This window comes from Wyeomyia smithii, chromosome 3, assembly GCF_029784165.1.
Source record: "Wyeomyia smithii strain HCP4-BCI-WySm-NY-G18 chromosome 3, ASM2978416v1, whole genome shotgun sequence".
Classification (NCBI taxonomy): domain Eukaryota; kingdom Metazoa; phylum Arthropoda; class Insecta; order Diptera; family Culicidae; genus Wyeomyia; species Wyeomyia smithii.
In genome coordinates, this window is record NC_073696.1 from 105,320,619 (window position 1) to 105,337,722 (window position 17,104).

General features: G+C 37.2%; 1 protein-coding gene across 11 annotated transcripts in view; it reads left to right on the top strand.

The window, feature by feature from the left end:
• LOC129732282 (insulin receptor substrate 1) overlaps positions 1–17,104 on the top strand; it is a 376,321-nt gene that overhangs the window by 317,815 nt on the left and 41,402 nt on the right. For 6 of the 11 annotated variants that reach the window (XM_055693013.1, XM_055693012.1, XM_055693008.1 and 3 more), the window contains exons 3-6: positions 3,150–3,330; positions 3,548–3,673; positions 8,268–8,410; positions 9,266–9,820. In XM_055693013.1, coding sequence (XP_055548988.1) covers positions 3,150–3,330; positions 3,548–3,673; positions 8,268–8,410; positions 9,266–9,820 — 1,005 coding nt within the window. Of the gene's footprint in view, positions 1–3,149; positions 3,331–3,547; positions 3,674–8,267; positions 8,411–9,265; positions 9,821–12,233; positions 12,672–17,104 lie in introns of all 11 variants that reach the window. The other 5 variants (XM_055693015.1, XM_055693016.1, XM_055693014.1 and 2 more) reach the window with 3 other exon arrangements.

Genomic DNA, 17,104 nt, shown 5'->3' on the forward strand with positions numbered 1-17,104 from the left:
TGCGTCATGATGCCCAGAGACCGGAAATCAACTCCAGACGCCATTTTGAATTCAATATAGTGACTTCCGGTTTCTGAAAAAAGGCCTAAAATGGCCGAATATCACCCGATATGGGTTTTCCCGGAATTGGGACCGAAAAACGACCCAGACACCATTTTGAATTCCAAAATGTCGTCTGGAATCTATTTCCGTTCTCTGGGCATCATTCCGATTCCGGAAATACTCATATTGGGAGGTATTCGGCCAGATATTTATATTTCCCAGAGTCCGGAAGTCACCATTTCAGAATTCAAAATGGCGTCTGAGGTCGTTTTCCGGTCTGGGGGCATCATCCCGGTTCCGAATATACCAATATTGGATGGTATTTGACCTTGTTCTATTAAATTGTTTTTATGGTCACTAGAAGCGCCAGTGGAATCTATTCCGGAAGGACCAAAATACCCAAAACCATACAAATGGGCTGTTAAAGTAATTTTATATATCTTGAACCAATGTTAGATTTTGTCCAAATATTCATGAAATTCCTCAGTTTTCGGAGTATTGGATTCCCGGGAATGAGAGAATTCTTGGGCACCGCTGACGCTAATTTGAAGGTAGATAGGTTACTGGATCTTTTGGTGCCATCGAAATTAAATGAAAATAACAAGAATTTACAAGATATAAGAATTTTGAGCACAAATCGGTTAAAGTCAAAGGTTTCGTATCCGAAGAATTCTCATAACACGATTTTCACTCAAGAATCCCAGTCCCATATACAAGGTATTCTTGAGGATTCTTTCGTCAGGATTCCTTATTGCGGACGCTTTACGATTCCAATGTGAGGAATCCTAGGGAATCTATGCGAAACCTATAGGTGCGACTAACGTATATATGAGTTTATTCTAACCGGGACGTCAGTCATGTCGAATAGTCTGTCCTTGTTAGAGTCAGTTGTTCAAATTTGTAATTCTGTTCGCATATTCAAAGAAGTTTGTTCGCATTCTACTAGGTCGAAGCAATTTCGGCTTGATGCTAGAAGGACTCAAGGTCCATGTACAGTCGCAGTGTTCAGTTTACTTTGGTGATACCCATATATATCTGATTTCTGGTCTTTCTGAATTAAATCATTTGAGGTTCAGATCAGAGGAAGCCAAAAAAAAGGGAAATATAGTTTGGCTGAAATATAATAAATTTTACATTGAACGTTTTAGTAGAATAGAATTAGATATTGAGAATATTCAATGTTTCCATTTGATACTACTAGTACTACAAAAAATCTATACCGCGAGAGTCATTTTCATTTGTTAACCATCAGTTACACGATTGTTTGGTCAATATCAATTCCAGGCATAGGTTTTGTATACTTCTAAAGTAGAATTACCAAGTTACAGGATTAAATTAGTAAGTGGAACACTTTGAGAAAGGAATAAATAACTTTCTCAGAAACGCAATTTGATCCAAAATGGGAGCAAGTTTACCGTCTCTCATGATGAGTATAATATTCTTTATGATGTTGGTTAGATTCTTCAATTTCATCTAGAAAAGAAATAGACACATTACGACACGTTTTTCTCAGTCTTATGCTATACACTCAGTTTTTTTACGCTGGGAATACGTACCTCGTAAAAAACCACGTTAAATACGCGGAAATCAAATCTGCGTTGAAAAACCGCGGTAATTCGAAATCCCGCGTAAGAAACATGGTTGATTCGAAAATGCGTCTGAAAATACGCGTTTATTGATAATACCGCGTAAAAAATATCCTTGTAAAAAACCGCGTAAAAATATTCTGTCCGGATCGCAGAGACGATTCTGTCGCCGAGTCGCCGAGATTCCTAAATTTGGATTCTTGAGGTTTTCCATAAGCGATTCGAACAGATTCTGTCCGTATCGCAGAAACGATTCCTTTCAGGATTCATTTGGATTCCTTAGGATTCTTGAGAAGGTTTTCCATATGCGATTCTTATAGATTCTGTCCGTATCGCAGAAACGATTCCTCTCACGATTCGTTTGGATTTTTGAGGATTCTTGGAAAGGTTTCCCGTATGCGATGCGCACAGATTCTGTACGTATCGCAGAAACGATTCCTCTCGCGATTCCGTCACCGAGTTATAGCAATCCTGGGAATTCTTACTCAGGATTCTCAGCGTCTTAGTTAGGGAAGCAGAGCGCATCCCAAATTTCCAATCGTGTTCCAGATTTCGTTGCCTAGGTCCATGCCGATTGTTGCGATTCGCATTTTCTCTCACGTTGTTTGTAACATATTGTTCTGCGGGGCGGCTCGTCAGGCCTTCTCTATCCCCCAGCTCTGTTTAGAGTTCCATGCCGATACCAGGACGTTGATTATTCGCTCTTAGCATGAAGATCAGACGCTGTTTTGAGCCGCACCATCTTGGTGAACAGACGCTCGGGTTGACAAAGTATTTTCTTTTTCTCACTTAGCTATTGTTGGATGACAAGATTGCCCAGGCAACACCAGCCAGTTGTGTTCATGTTTCAGCTGGCAGTTTATTGTAAACATATGACTTCTGGAGGCGTGAGATGGTAACTTGTGTGAGCCGGAGCTAAGTTTTACGCTCCTTCCAGGTTGTCAACTCACCATTTGCAGTTTCTACTATTTTTTTAAAAAAAGATTTTGAAAGAGATTCAAGTAAAAATGATAAACATATGCAACGCAATGAACGGAAAAAAATAAATAAAAAAAGAGGACAGACAGAAAATGTGAATGGATTTAAAAATTTGTAAAAAGAATAGAGATAGAAACAAATATGTATGTTCAAAACTGTTACTTAAAAACGTAAGGGCTTATTATTTTTTCAAGATTTCCAAGATATTTACGGAGATCTATTTTAGAGAGATGAAAAACTCAACTTGTTCCATTCATGGGGTGGTAAAATCAGTAAAAGCATGATCCACGGTAGCAGTGTACGCTTTCCTACAACCCAAAAAGTTGCCTTAATTTCCGAATGGAAGCCTCTTGTTGAAATTTTTACTCGTATCAAATGAAGTAGTATTTACAGCGACGACCGCGACAGGACAGTAAGTGGGAAAGCGAGCAAAAAATTAACGGCAAAAAATAACTTTTGATTTATGATGTTTTTAATTCCGACGTCCAACTATACTAACCACTGTTTAATTCTACTCTTCTTTTTTCTCTCCCCTTTCTGCAGAGCACGTTTGGGATGTGTTCGTTCAGCGCAAAGGCTTGGGCGACAGTTACGGCATACTTGGCAACTATCGCTTGTGCATCACCGACAAAACGCTGTCCCTCGTGCGGATAGGACCTCCAACCACGGCCACCGGAGACAGCCGCGTCGAGGTGGTCGAGTTTTCACTAGCATCGATACGAAGGTAACCGTTTTCAGAAATGACAATTTCAAAATACGCCACCCGATTTACGAGCTCGCAAACATTTTAATCCCGATATAGCTTTGATTCGGTTAAATAGTGGCTGATCAATGATTTCCAAAACATAATTGGTGTTTCTAACTGCTAGCTCGGAACATTTCAAATTAACTATGCGAATGCCTGAAACGCTCACAATAATAACGAGAAAACTTTGTTCCAGATGCGGTGCCTCTCAGCGCTATTTTTACCTTGAGGTCGGGCGGAGTTCGAAGACAGGCGCTGGCGAGATATGGATGGAAGCACAGGACACTATCATTGCCCAAAATATGCACACAACGATTATGAAGTAAGTTTGAATTTATTTTTACTATGTTTAAATAACCGTGAAACCAAACCGGAACATTACGTTTTCTGCTCAAAATTAACATTGTTTATGTATGTAATACTTAGAGCCTACAAGTAAGACATATCAAGCAAGGTTATTTTTAAAAATCAATCAAAGACTGGAGTCGAATAATGGTAGTTTTCACAGTGGCTTCGTTAACATCTCATTTTACTAGTGATGTAAACATTGAGCTGAAATTTGTTGCTGTCCTGTAATCATTTTGACTTAAAATGACAAGGTTTATCGAAACCGAATAATTTCCATATCACAACATTATGTACGAATTGTGTGAGTCTCAAACCTCAAATGGGTATTTTTATTTGAAGGTAATTAAATTATCATTCCCTTTCAAAACGGACGCGCGCCGCATTTACACAATTCCGAAATGTGTATCATTTTTCGAAGCAGTTAACAGTGAGCTTAAGTAGTCCCAACGAATGTGGAAGCAAAATGACGACAGTAATGATAATAATTGAGCAACAAGTGGCTTCACGCTCGAGCAGGAAGAACAACGAGCTCAGACCGCAGGAACTCGGCACGATTGTGCTTTTCGAGCTTCCTTTTTTTTACTATTGCGCCCTCCAGCAGGAATGCTGAAGTGCAAAACCCGAATCAATTTTAAAGCATTCATAAACCAGTCCGAATGACAGACCTAACCGCAGGAAAACAATTTTGTTGGAACAGCGGAGCAGCTTTCGGTGTTTTTTGTGTGTATATTTTACGGCAATAAAAGTAATAATAATATTATTGTTATTAATGTTAATATTATTAATGACCACAATTCAAATCGCGCTCACCAATGACCAAGACGGTTGTCGGAAGATAGGGAAAAAACTCACCAAATGAATACCTTATTAGCTCACTAAATGGATTGCCCTCTTAGCACTCAAATTGAATTTACCATATATGTAGAGCGAAATCGTATCTTTATTAGTTTATTAGTTGAGTTTTTTTTCTTCAAATTAAATTTTTAACGAAAATTTAGACTTCGTGTTTCTGCAAGAAGTTACGTTTGAAGATTTTTCTTTTATTAATACGCATAGAGCTTTCGTCAACATTAGTAATCAGAACAAAGGAACAGCAATTTTAGTGAGACGGAACCAAGGATTTAGAAGTGTGATTTATGATCCAAGTGGCAGGATATTATCAATCATTTGTGATGATATCAACTTGATCAACGTGTATGCACACTCAGGAACAAACAAAAAACGTGAAAGGGATGATTTGTTTAGAAATCAAATGACAGTCCACGTAGTAAAAGGTAATAATCTACACACCGTAGTGGGGGGAGATTTTAACTGCATACTTAACAAACGCGATAGCCGAAGCGCGCTTGCCAACATGAGTAATGGACTTAGAAATTTAACTTAAACGCTACATTTGAAAGATATAGCTTCTGAACTCAAGGGTACACACACAGAATTTACATTTTTCCGTGCTGATTCAGCGTCGCGTTTAGACAGGTTTTATGCTACACAAAGTTTTTTAGCCAAGGTGCTTGCCGTACAAACAGTGCCAGTTGCCTTTTCAGACCACATGGCTGTAGTAATGTCATTTAAAGTTGATTCCAATTGTCTGTGCCTTCGAGGCCGTGGCTATTGGAAACTGAACATGTTGGCTGCCGACAGATGCAAAGGCATCGACGTCAAAAACGAATTACAATTGGTCAAATCTAAGCTCATGAGTATTGAGCTACAGAGAATTGAATATTACAGTACTAGGTTTTCAGGAATATCTATGTTAGAAAATGAAAAACTAAGCCTATATCATGTTTCAAACCAACTCCATAAGTTTGGACAATCAACTTCACTTCAGTTGAAGATCGGGAATGAATATATTAAAGAAACTAGTCAATTGAGGGAAGTTATTGTCAAATTTTACACTGAAACGTTCCGTCGTGAAAATATTTCGCCGAATGCGCAAAGCATAAACTTAATGTTGAACTCTATTACCAAATCGCTTGATTTACAACAAGCTGAAAACTTAATAAGGCCGATACTAGAAGAAGAGTTGAGGGAAGTTATCCAGAAAGCCACCAAGAAGAAAAGCCCTGGACCTGATGGGTTATCGTATGAGTTTTATGAATCAAACTTTGATAAACTCAAGAATGAATTGCTTTTCCTGTTCAATGGATACCTTGATGGTTCATTGGAGCAACAGAAAGAGTTCTCTGAAGGAATCATTATGCTAATACCTAAGACTCAAAACGCAGAAAAGTTAGATCAGTTTCGTCCAATCTCCATGCTTAATACGGACTACAAAATATTCACTAAGATCTTAGCACGTCGTTTACATTCTGTTATTGAAACGCTATTAGGACCAGGTCAGATAGCGTGTACAGAAGAACAGTCATGTGTAGAAAACGTAAAACAGTTGAGATCAATCATTGCAAAGGCACAAGCATCCAAACGTTTTAAAGGGTTCATTCTCAATACTGATCTTGAAAAAGCCTTTGACAAAGTGAACCACAATTTTCTGTGGTTGATTTTAAAAAAGTTCGGAATTCCAGAAAAATTTATTAACTGTATTAGGCAATTATATACCAACGCCACATCACGTGTGCTCTTCAACGGATTCATGACTTCTGATATAAAAATTGAAAGCTCTGTTAGACAGGGCTGTCCGCTCAGCATGGTACTTTTCGTACTGTACATTGAGCCCTTAATCAGGAAAATTTCTGAGAATGTCCGTGGTGTTCTAGTATCTGGCAAATTTATTCGGGTATTAGCCTACGCGGATGATCTAGTAATGTTTCTCAGGGACGACGTGGAGTTTGATTTGGTTCTTCGAATTTTCAACTCTTACGCCGATATATCCTGTATAAAGTTAAACATGGAGAAATCATCCTTTATCTGAATCAATAACGCAAAGAGTGGGCCACAACAGTTCGAAGAAGTCGCAGAGGTTAAAGTTCTAGGTATACTTTTATCGGGACAATGGTCGTTAACTATCAAACACAATTTTGATAAGATAATTGAAGATATTCACTTTAGATTGAGTTTGCATAGAACCAGGAACCTCAATTTGATACAGAAAACATGGCTTGTGAACATATTTTTGCTTTCAAAGCTATGGTACATCTGCCAAGTTTTTCCTCCGAACAACCAACACCTTGCAAAATTGTTGAAAAATGTTGGTGGCTTCATTTGGGGTTCAAAACAGTTGTTCAAAGTTGAACGCAACCAATTGTACTTGGATTTCAAAAAAGGTGGTATAAAACTTATTGACGTAGAGTCTAAGGCCAAAGCTTTATTCATAAAGAATATTTTAAACTTGGGAGGAGATCCTAACAATGAGGATACAATTATGCGAAATCATCAAAAAATGCAGTCTCTGGGGAGAAACACGAAAGAATGGTTGCAGCTTGCTAGACGAGTTAAAGGAAATCCTGCGCTGGACTCAGTTAAAAAGATATACTTATATTTTCTGGATGAGCGGAATATTCGACCTATAATAGAAACCATATTCCCAAACCTAAGTTGGGAAAACATATGGGAAAATCTCTCACATAATTTTATTCCAAGTGAGTGTAAATCTCAAATGTTTTTGCTGTATAACGATTTGATAGTTTCTAAAGATAAATTGGTTAAATACAATATAGGAAGACTTCCCAATAATCTCTGTGATAGCTGTGCTGTACCAGAAACTAACAAGCATATTTTTAAGGAATGTGTCCGCACACATACAATCCGACTATGGTTAAATGATATTTTAAAAAACCGTTTGAAAATAGTTGCCACAGATCCTGAAGATATTTTAAGTTGGAATATAAATACAAAAAGCAAAAGACTGAAGGCAGTTCTTTGAATAGTAATGTTTACTTATACATATATTATGCGTAGTTATCCAAATAGCAGTTTATATATACTAAAGAAAAATATAAGAGAAGAGAGATGGAACAACAGAAAGTTTTCCAAAACGTGTTTCGGAAAATGGCTGAAATTATATTAAGACCGTGATAACGGATAATAAATACAAATAAATCAAAATGTAACATACTGTAACATAGAAGACATGAAATAAATATTATTTTTATAAAAAAAAAATGATGCAATAACAATTGATCGTACGAATTCTTTGTATTATTTTTAAATTGATAAACACTTCAACACTCAAGAAAGACTACGAATCGCCTGGCATGTTACGCAGGTATCACATAAAACTGTCAATATTTCTTGAGTTAGTAGGAAATTTTTACAAATACAAATAAGAAGTTCACTCGAGACTACTTGTGATCTCCGATTGAGGGTAAATGTCACCTTTGCGGCTTCAAAAATTGTTTTTTTAAATTTTTTTGGGACTAATGATAGTATTGTTCTTTTGAGATAAGTATGTAAAATTTCTGCCAAATCGAAAAAGCATGATTTCTGTAGAAATTCAGTAAAGTTTTGTTGCATAACGTAAGCCCTACTTGGTGCAATTGTATTAATATAAAAATAAGTTGTTTGGGTATTTTTAACAAACAAAATAAACGTCATTTTATCACATGTCGGTGTGAAAGAAAAAATCTACAAAAGTCATTTCAACGTTGAACTGCAAATGTTCCCCATTCCAGGTCTGCAAAAAGCAAAGACGACACGCTCGGTCCCATGCGGGATCGTTCCTCGTCGGAAAATGCAGTTACGAAGCCAACGCCGTTCATCAACCGCCACGCGACTCATGCGGGCCCGAGACCGATCAACTTTTCTCCCTCTGGTGGTGAGTAGTGCGAGTTTGGATCATTCAACCTGCTATTTATATTTACCTTACAATAACACACTGTTGATATCTTTTTACACCTACCCATCCTTTGCTCCCGCCCCCCAAGCGTTCTGTTCTAGAAACTCTGTCTCCTTTTTTCGGTGTCTTCACTATGTATTTTCATTTATCTGTAGTAATACGTTTGATAACGTTCCACACACGTTGCACCTCCAGTAGGGAGACTTAGAGTAGATTCTCACCAATCAGTTGTTCTGTTATGTTCCGTTTTTTCTCGCTAGTTCGAAGCAAAGGGTTTTCTCTGTTACTTTTATATTCTATGTGTTGTTCTCGAGTGCATCGTACTTTTCTTTCTTTTGGTTTTGTGACTTTTACTGCAATTTCTTTATCAAAATTTTTACTGGTTTTTAATACAACACATACAATTGAAAGTTATCCAGATTAAGTTCTGCGTTCCAGCTATCTTTTTTGTTTAATTAAACATAGGTGTTATTATAATACAACAGTTTTATTTTGGTGTTACATTTTACTGTTAATAGATTCGATTTGTTTGGTAGTAGAATTAGTGATTTGAGCTCAATTCTCACTAATTTTCTTCTACAGTCCCTTTTTTCTGTGTCTCTATGCAGTATTCAAGCCCAAAAAATCAGTAAAGCTACTATTCCATTTCGAAGTGTTGGACACAGTTTAAACGGAATGTGGAGATATTTTTCGTTATTGTTAATTTTTTTCTGTAAATAAAACACGATCAAATTTTATTAGGTCCAGCTACAACACTAAACAAAAAAAAATACCGTCCCATATTCGAACAGAGCCAATAAGTGTTAATTAATTCAATTTTGCTGCATCTTACAGAAGATCAAAGCTCTTCACATGCATCTAATGCACAGGGTTCCGAATCCTCCTCGTCGGCTACTAGCACTAATACAGTAGTTATGGTCCCACAAAATCCAAATTCCAGTCAAAATTTGAAAGCCAATCAAAACCATCAACCAAATTCGGACAAGCTATGCACATCTACTACCTCTATCCCTGCCAGTACGAGCCATCAGGCTGCTGCTCTCGGTAGTGGTCAGACGATCGGTGGACCCCCCGGTTTTCCCATTCCCGGCTCACCCCTGTTTTTCTATTCCTCTCCGACGCTGTCCAGCGGTAAAACTTCCATAAAGAAACCTAAGCTGGATCCTCCTCAAGAAGAGGAGGGTAGCGCTTCATCCTTGTCCATGTACAGTTCCATCCAACCACCGCAGACCGGGGGTAATTCGCAAGCTGCACAGCTGACCCAGCATCACACTGGAGCTCCTGTTGGTCTTGGTGCTACTGGCACGCCATCATTCGCCAGCACTGCCAGTGTGTGCAGTGGCAACACTGCCACCACCACTGATTTTCCGTCTCCAAGTGATGATCATGGTACGCTACTGTTATTTTCGAAAATTCTATCAATATTACTCTTTTCAGTTTTATTTTCACATTCTCACTGTCTTTACTTTTTATCCTTGCTCTATCGTTTCGGATTCCGTTCTCGCATTTTTGCCACCTTTACCAACCAGCGACGTTTTATTTTTTGTTTGCCTTTTTATTTTTGTTATGTTTTCCCTATATTTCCCTTTATTGTACTCGATTAGTCGAAATTCGAGGAATGTGCTATCGGTGAAGTAACTCAAAATTTTCGAAACTGTTTTGGCTCTTTGTTCGCGGAACCGATGGAACATCGATGTATTTGGTTTGGAATAAAATAGTTGCCTTAGAAAAATTTAATTGATTTTAGAAAGTTAGATTTGTTGATAAAACAAAAGATTTCATGAAAGTTTCAATTTTTATTAATCTTTTCAATTCCACATAAATCGATATCTCAGCGACGTTGCAATTTAGGCTAAAACGGTCATTTAGCAAGTTTTTGTATGGCACGTTTTCGAGGATTACCCATCTAAATATTGAAACATCAGAATGAAGCTATCTTACTTTTTTGACATAATATAACTTGATTAGCTAAAAACACAGAAAGCAACTTTTTTACCCCAAATCCATCTGTAATTAGGCAAAAAAGCTTTTACTATCCCTTAACTCCCTGATCTCGCGAGACTCATTAATCATCATTGCTTGTGTCTTATCCATGTTTACCCAATTCGTTCATCTATAATTCGTTTGTTTAGTATTTTGAAATAAAAACAAAACTGTTTCCCATAATATACTGTTTTATGTCAAGCTGATTCTTAACTAAAAAAACCTTCATTCCATAAAAGACACCCGCTAAACCTGTCTCAATGCGCCTCCGCTAAACAAAAAAGAACACATAAACAATCTTTTCATTCATTCCACTATTTTAATTGCATTCCGTTTATTAGTTGATAAGATTTATACAATTGGATGAAGAACACGATTATCGATAAAGAAGGGGGACTAACATTAAATAATTTTTATACTGCAAAGCAACTTATTAGCCAGAAAGCTTTGGATGTAACTTCGAGCTTAGTTTAGTTTTATTTCGATGTGACTTTCAACAATTATTCCTTATTGCATGTGATACGCTTTGTTATAGATTCCATATTCTCTTGTGAGATGTAGCATGATTTTCTCAGTAGAAGTATTGGCATGTTTACTAATCCTGCTTAAGTTCTAATTACTGTTTGTGCTGCCTATTAGTTTTTTTTTGTTAATTTTATACTAAATCTGCGCTGTTTTATCGCTAATGCATGAATACATAATCACCGTAGAGCTGAACAGTTTATGATATACAAGTTCCATTGGCTAGAACTTGAATTGCACATCGTTCATCCATCATTCTGATCTAATTTGCGATTAATCACGCTGATTTTGATGCCCATGCATTCGCGCAATCACTCAATTAACAAGAGATTATTTAATCGCGAACCATAGAAAAACAAAACCTCAATTTTACAATCAAAACTGAACCATGCAAAATGATTGTATCCGGGAAACGAATCTTTCGGTTCTAACAATCCATAAAAGTGGATAAATCCGTTGGAAACTTGACTTTGGATTCGACATATCTTACAATATTTCTCGCAACAAAACTCTGGAACTTTCATATTGTTGCTATGTTTTGTTTTTATGTCGAATTTTTTGTGAGCTCTTCATAAAGTATTATATCATTATTAAAGCTCTAAACTGAATAGTCGAAAGAATTTTGTGGAAAAACTTAAAATATAATTTTGGGCTTTGTTCACTATTGATTTCTGATGATTAATAATCGAGGCATTGCCAATCACTGACATGGTGAATCTTATGATTTAACAGTTATTCAATGCGTTATTTTGTGACGATCAATTACAAGACAAACCTTTAGAATCCGTGGGCTAAATTTCATTACATTTCCAAAACCCTTGCGTTTTGTTTTTAAATTTAAAACAAGTTTTTGAGTAGCAGTTTGTTTTTTAACATCTACAATATTTAGAAAATTTTATGCTTTTAAGCATTTTTATCATATCCGAGATCGCAATTTTCATCTTCATAAATAAACATAATTGCCTCTTTAGCAAATTGTATTGAACTTTAAAAAATCCTCAATTTTGAATATTGTAGCTTCTGTTAGTTCTTTAGCGTGCGCTTCAACAGAGCTTACGATCCAAAAGCATAACTCAATACTCTTTCGATATCCACACAAAGCCCCTGAAACAATGGAAGTGCTGACATTTCATTCGCAAAATTGTTTTCGGGTATTTTGTAACAAAACACTTTTTTCAAATATAATTTAAAAAAAAAAATCTAGTAATCGATCAACAAATATATGAGTCTCTTCTTTTCTTTGCTAACTGTCATAAAAACTCGAAATTCTCAAATGCAATACTCGCCAATCTATTAGCAACAGAATCCTCTTGCGCGTCGACGGCAATGCTGCTGCCTCCGTCGCCGTCGATGGGAAAATTTCGTGACTACCACAACCAGCCACCGATGATGCTGGTGTCGTCCACGACTTCACTTTCGTCGGTGACCAACGGCGGCAGCAGTGGCGGATCCGATTCCTCGTCCTGCTGTTCATCCACTGCCAGCATCCAGACGGCCATTACCTCATCCACTACTACTGGTGCACCGCCCCAGCTGTACGCAATGTTACCACCTCCAGTACCGCCGCAGCTGACCACAATCGGCACGAACGCGTCCGGATCGTCTCTTTCGTTGGCCGCCATTTCGCGACACACACGGACTGCCCTAAGTAATAATTCCGTCACCAATCCACTGTTTCTGTCGACGATCCCACTGTGGCGTCTACGAAACTCCCTCCGGCGACACTCAGTGTCAGGTACTTGTAACAATAAGAATCAGCCCGGATTGATCGAGGGATGAACGAGTTTTTTTATGTTTGTTTCCTGTTCCCGTATTGCCATTTTACATACAGTTTGTTTCTGCAAATCAAACCTAATTCGAGATAAGTTTCATTTAAACCATGCGTTGTTTTCTGAGTTCGCTTATCCAAACTATAAGCTGCAAATTGGAATTCATTTGCAACGATCTCAAACACATACAGTAATATTTCCTACTCCAGCTTTAATAGAACTCATGTTCAGACTAACTACATTGTGTGACAATTTAACAAAGTAAAATGTTATGTTTTGATAAAAAAAACACGTTGAATTGCTCCTGCATGATTGTACACCAGCAGTCTGCAAAAGTTCTCAGTTCACCTCTGAGTCGGGGAAAACCACGCCATAAATGCTGCTATCACCCTCAATATCGCCAAGATGCTGTTGATACTGAATGTTCGAAACATGATGACTGCAAGTCTTTAACCACTGCGGAGATGAGGTGAAATAGAATCTTCCAATCACTTTTTTATCAAAATCATTATCAGTGTCAGCATTATCGGCATGTGAGCAATTTGTTTTGTCTAAAAAATCGTTGATGCCTTTTCCGAGCTCTTAAAAATCTTGTTTTTGTGTTTAGCTTTTAAAAAACATTTCACTGTTTTATCATTCATCACTGACTGAATGAATCATTCTCAATCACGCTCGTTGTGAATGACATCAATCTTCGTTTTGTTCATGGGTGACTACAAAGCTGAATAACAGTTAAGTCATCAAGGCTGGAAGAATATGCAAAAAAGACAATATGGTCCTCCACAGAGAAAGTGTTGTATAAATGACACAATCTTTGGTGTTTTTTTTTGTCTTTCGAGATTCTAATATTTAGAAATGATAAAATTTCAATTTGAGAGCCAGGCACCAGCCTGATGACAATTCAAGCGTTATTTTTTTGTGTAGAAAAATTAATGTCTTATCATTTTATCTGAGTTAACACATACTGTTGACGCTTATTTCGTTGATAATGTTTATGGAAACAGATTTAAACCATTAGGTGATTGTGTAGATATCATCGAAGCAACTATGTTCTTAACGTTGTTCGCAGTTCGTTACACTAAGAGAATTTTTTACTTTTTGTCAAGAATTTTGTGCGGTTGCGTTAGAACCAGACATTTCAAAAGTACAACCTTTTTTACTATCTTCTCAAAATACTTTTGCTGTGTGTTTGTGATAGCTACTCGCGCTGACAGTCGGGTAATAACATTGAAAACGTATTGGCAACAGAGCATCACAAAAGGAACCGAAAAACTATTTGGAGGGTGTGTTCGGGATAGCGAATGTAGAAGAAAGGAGAAGTTGTTTTTTATGTAGACGTTCGTTTCAGCACTACACGAAGAGCGCATTTCGCCTAAACCCACTGGAGAAATTTTTTCTCCTTTTTTTAATTTTCAATGATGAATGTTGTGTGACGGCAGTTATAAAAGGCTGTAGGAACAATAAGCGTTAGGAGTAAAATACAGACTGTTGGCACCTCACCGACAGCTTGCGTGCAAAGAGCAAACTCTGTAATGGAGCGGCTGTATACTGAAGGATGTGTGTATCGAATACCGGATGTTATTTACCCACAGGAAACAGGAAACAATCGTTCGGGGCTGAATCTGGCGAATGCGGAGGTTGGAGAACCAGTTCGAAGCGCAATTACTACAATTGATTGGTCGCATCGCGAGCAGAATGAGCGAGAGCGTTGTTTTGGTGATAGAGCACTTTTTTCTCCGCCATATGCCACTGTTTCTGGACCTTGGTCTCGTCATCCGTTCGATCCGTTGAATATTGATTGTTTCACCATGTTCGGGATAGAACAATTAATTCTCCTTTAAATCCTCCGTCAAAAGTATGATGCATTGGTCTTTTTGTTGAATTGGTTAGAAAAGCGGGATACATCGCACATAGCTAATGAAAAGAATATGAATTTTGACAATATTGAAGAGAGAGGCAGGTTGAGTGAGAGAAATATAGAGAGAAAGATAGAGAGAGGGAAAGAGAAAAATTAAATTAAATTCTCCGTCAAAAGTATGATGCATTGGTCTTTTTGTTGAATTGGTTAGAAAAGCGGGATACATCGCACATAGCTAATGAAAAGAATATGAATTTTGACAATATTGAAGAGAGAGGCAGCTTGAGTGAGAGAAATATAGAGAGAAAGATAGAGAGAGGGAAAGAGAAAGAGAGAGAGAGAAAAAAGATAGAGAGAGAGAGCGAGAGAAAGAGCGAAAGAGAGAAAGATAGAGAATGAGAGAGAGAGAAGAAAAAGAGATAAAGAGAAAGAAAGAGAGAGAAAAAGAGAGAGAAAAAAAAGATAGAGAGGAAGAGAGAGATGGAGAGAGATAGAGGGAGAGAGAAATACAGAGAAAGAGAAAGAGAGATAGCGAGAGAGAGAAAGAGAGAGAGAGAAAGAGATAGATAGAGAGGTAAATAGAGAGAGACAGAGAGAGACAAGTGAAGAGAGAGAGACAGAAAGATAGAGAGAAACATATAGAAAGAAAAAGCGAAAGATAAAGAAAGATAGAGAGAAAAAGAGAGAAAGATAAAGAGAGATAGAGAGAGAGAAAGATTGAAAGATAGGGAGAGAGAGAGAGAGAAAGATAGATGGAAAGAGAGAAAGATAAAGAGTCTGACAGATAGAGAGAGAAAGGAAGATAGAGAGAGAGAGAGAGAAATCAGTGTCCTTCGATCATAATCGTTTATTTTTCTAAAAAGTGGCTTCAAATAAACGAGGCTATAACATTATAGAAGATTTTTTCTATCTGTTAAAATAAAAAGATAATTGATTTCATCAAAATTTGGGTCGCCCTAGCTTTCAATAATTTGATAATTTGAATAGAGGCACTTATATAACAGCTTTCAAAAAAGAAAATTTTACTCTGGAATATTTCTATCCAGCTTTAGATCCACATTTCCCCCTAAATTCGGTTTCTGAACCATTGTGCAATGACTATCTTGTAGCAAAGTGAAATTATGAAAACAGTGATTTAGTGCACTCACATCACTTACTCTCACTACGGGCTTGCGTTGCAATAGGGATATGAATTCGGGGGAGTTTTGCAGATAGAGAGTAGAGAAAATCGTAAAAAATAGGTATTTTCCTGCTATCATTGGACATACCGCTTACCGCACAACACACGAGCTGTTTAAATAAACCGTAGCTTTTGCAGTCAATTCGAAAATAACGTTCAATCGACGTTTATCGCATGAAATAAACAGTTGAGTTGTAATGAAAATCGACTTGTCAAATTGCATTTAGCGGTAGGTCTCAAAAGTTTCGTCTTCTCGAAAAAGTAATAACGCAAAATTCATGCTCAATCATGCCGTAGCCTCTTTCTCAGAACCAAGTATAGTCACAAAATTCCATTCCACAGGCAGACAGACATTCGATACAACCTTCCGTTGCATAGTCTAAAATAATATATTTTTCCAATATTCCTTCTCTGGAATAAAGTGCTGGTACTAGACACCTTCATTCCCAGGGGAGAAAAGGCCGCAGAGAGTAGCGATAAGGGTCTCCTCGTTGGTAACTATAAGTATTAGAAACGAAGCTAAGAATAAAAAAAAACCTCAAAAGAACAAGGAAAAAATCGGAAAAGGGAATTGTTTCTCTCCGGGGTTTTTGGTACGTTAGGTTCAAGTAGGATTTATTTTACAAAATCAATCTAGTAACAGACTTTATTCCGGGTGGTAGTTATTCTCTCCGCGCGTACGGGGACTTATGTCTTACATGTCCCAGAAAACAGGTCTGAAACGTTAACTAGACCCTTGCAATTGGACTTCCAGAAGTCGTTCCTCAGAGCGGTCAAAATTTTTAAGCGGTGGAAAAGCATGAAATTTTCGATGTCGATTATAGTAAATGTCTTAAAAAGACATGAATCATCAATATCTGGTGTTGTCTCACTTTTTCAATTTAATTTTTTTTAAGCAAAATCAGTTCTAGAAGTTTCAAAATTGATTTGAACAATTTCATGAACTACTCTATCCGTGCATTTTTCCATCGGCCTAAAAAGTGAAACTTTGACTGCTTTGAGACACCACAGTCCAATTAGCTGAAACTTTTAGTGGTGATTTTTTATTCGAAAAGACGAAGCTTTTGAGACTTCCGTTAAACGAAATTTGAACGTCATTTTTTTAATGTTTCATATTTTATACTGCTGAGAATTAGGTCCCAGAAACTGGATTTTGCTCTGAGAAACTTTTCTCCTTAATTAACCAAATCTCGACGTTTCATGCTTTTCTATAACATTTGGTTTAAAAGAATCGATATCGAGTCCTCATGAACATGCCTTCCTGAGCTGAAATTTTGTATGGATTTTTTTTGTGAGAAGACGAAACTTTTAATCCCTATCGCTAAATAAATTTCAAAGGTCAAATTTTTCCCATACATACC